The sequence below is a fragment of the Poecilia latipinna genome, unplaced genomic scaffold (genome assembly GCF_001443285.1).
Source record: "Poecilia latipinna isolate Pla-1442-1.1 unplaced genomic scaffold, P_latipinna-1.0 Scaffold2529, whole genome shotgun sequence".
NCBI lineage: Eukaryota > Metazoa > Chordata > Actinopteri > Cyprinodontiformes > Poeciliidae > Poecilia > Poecilia latipinna.
In genome coordinates, this window is record NW_015115145.1 from 37,452 (window position 1) to 39,574 (window position 2,123).

General features: G+C 47.5%; 1 protein-coding gene and 1 long non-coding RNA gene across 5 annotated transcripts in view; one reads left to right on the top strand and one right to left on the bottom strand.

Annotated features, from left to right (window-relative positions):
• slc44a1b (solute carrier family 44 member 1b) overlaps nucleotides 1-2,123 on the top strand; it is a 21,430-nt gene that overhangs the window by 10,923 nt on the left and 8,384 nt on the right. For all 4 annotated transcript variants that reach the window (XR_001422555.1, XM_015020065.1, XM_015020066.1 and 1 more), the window contains exons 10-13: nucleotides 932-1,100; nucleotides 1,170-1,326; nucleotides 1,406-1,489; nucleotides 1,561-1,698. Coding sequence is in view for 3 of the 4 variants with exons in the window: in XM_015020065.1 (XP_014875551.1) it covers nucleotides 932-1,100; nucleotides 1,170-1,326; nucleotides 1,406-1,489; nucleotides 1,561-1,698 (548 nt within the window). In the remaining variant the exon portion in view is untranslated. The remainder of the gene's footprint in view (nucleotides 1-931; nucleotides 1,101-1,169; nucleotides 1,327-1,405; nucleotides 1,490-1,560; nucleotides 1,699-2,123) is intronic.
• The window catches only part of LOC106938186 (uncharacterized), a 22,827-nt gene that overhangs the window by 7,825 nt on the left and 12,879 nt on the right, over nucleotides 1-2,123 (bottom strand). The gene's annotated exons all lie outside the window — the stretch shown is intronic.

The window sequence follows — 2,123 nt, forward strand, 5'->3', positions numbered from 1 at the left end:
CTAAATTTTCCTTAAACCTCAAGTTTATAGCTAATCCTACCTGATTTATGTTTTCGCATCCACCTGAATGTGCAGTTGCACCACTGACTGACCTAACCCACAGGATGTTTTCCTTTGGTTGTTCCTGACAAAATGTCCTCACAACCACGGATGTCCTCATAGTGTTGGTCTTCAGGAGAAAGTCCTCACAACGATAGCTAAACAAGTATACATACTCGACAAGTTTATATTACACTCATGGCTGTAAATGACTTCCATATATTAATAGAATAGAAGAAATGGACATGATGAAAAATAAAAAAATCAACAAAATTAAAGATCCAAACTAGCCGTGTTTACATCAATGATTTTTTTAATGTGCATATTAAAGTATCATATTATAAACTGTTGATGGAAATGGCAAAATAGCAAAATAACTCTCAAAAAAAAGTTTTTATGCTCGCTTATCTGGGCTTTTTTCTGAAAGAGTTAATTCTCTAAAGGGGAGACAGAAATGTTTGCTGAAAAAGTGCTGACATAGCGAACCAGTGTATAGTAAAATACATTAAGACTTACATCTGCTCCATGCTAGCTAGCTACCTCTACTTCCTGTTTATTCCAGCCATGCGCAGCGCCCATCTGATGGAGTTACAGTGGTAGATTGAAATTGATTGGTCCAAACCAGTACATGGAAACACGCCTAATTTGTACTTTACGATTTTTCTTTCTTTTTTGTGGCATTTTAAATACCAAAATGTGCATGACATTTGTATGTAAAAGTGGCTACATATTACAATAATGAAATCTGAGCGATTTGGGTCCTATTTACCCACTGTCTGAACGCAGCTTTAGACTCCGCCCCCTGCCTTCCTGCTGACCCTCAGAGGGATCAGAGTGGCTGCCCCCTGTTGGCCAGAACAGCAGCTAAGCGGTTTGTTGTGGTGCTGTGCAGGGAACCCGGAGCAGAACGAGGAGACGGGCTTGACGGAGTTCCGACTGACGGGCTCGCTGCAGTACCTGACCTGGTACCACGCCGTGGGTCTGGTCTGGATCAGCGAGTTCATCCTGGCCTGCCAGCAGATGACCGTGGCTGGCGCCGTTGTCACCTACTACTTCACCAGGTGAATGTGGCGGCTCGGCTTGCCTGCAAGTCCAGGTCCAAATGTCAATCAGAACCTTCCGTCTTGCAGGGATAAGAACCGGCTGCCGGTGACGCCCATCCTGTCGTCGGTTCTGAGGCTGGTCCGGTACCACCTAGGAACCGTTGCTAAGGGGTCCTTCATCATCACGCTAGTGAAGATCCCCCGCCTCATCTTGATGTACGTCCACAACCAGCTGAAAGGACGGGTACGCACTCTGCTTCGCCACCACCCAGTTCTGGTTGAGCTCAGCGGTTGCCGCGGTAACTGTGTCCTGTTGTCTCCAGGAGAACGTGTGCGCCCGCTGCCTGCTGAAGTCCTGCATCTGCTGCCTGTGGTGTTTGGAGAAGTGCCTCAACTACCTGAACCAGGTAACGGACCGCCCTGCCCCCGCACGCAGGTTCTGGCAGCGCCACCCTCACTGCCGTTGTTTGTTTCCCAGAATGCATATGCAGCCACTGCCATCAACAGCACCAGTTTCTGCACATCAGCCCGGGACGCCTTCGTCATCTTGGTAGAGAACGCGCTGCGGGTCGCCACCATCAACGCCGTGGGAGACTTCGTGCTCTTCCTGGGGAAGGTGAGGCGTTTGGTCCGAACGGGTCAGAAGCGTATCCTTAGAGCAGTGGTGCCCAGAGTCGGTCCTGGAGGGTCGGCATCCTGAATATTTCAGTTCTCTCCCTGGAGGAAGTAAAACCTCCTAATGAGCCATCATTTGATCCAGCTGTGTTGAACCAGGGATGGAACTAAAACATGCAGGATGCCGGTGTTCTGACTATGAGAGCTACCTCGTCAGATGTTCCTACCAGATAGATAGCTAAGTCTACCTGTCGGTGCCACGCGTCCAAAACTCCTACTGTCATGTTTACAAACAGAAAACTACAGCGGGATGTTAATTTAAATACATTGGATAACATTATTTGAGTGACGGGACTGAAGTGGAAGCTTAGGAGTTATGCTTAGCTTAGCATTGGAACAATTTATATACATTTAAAATGAACAACT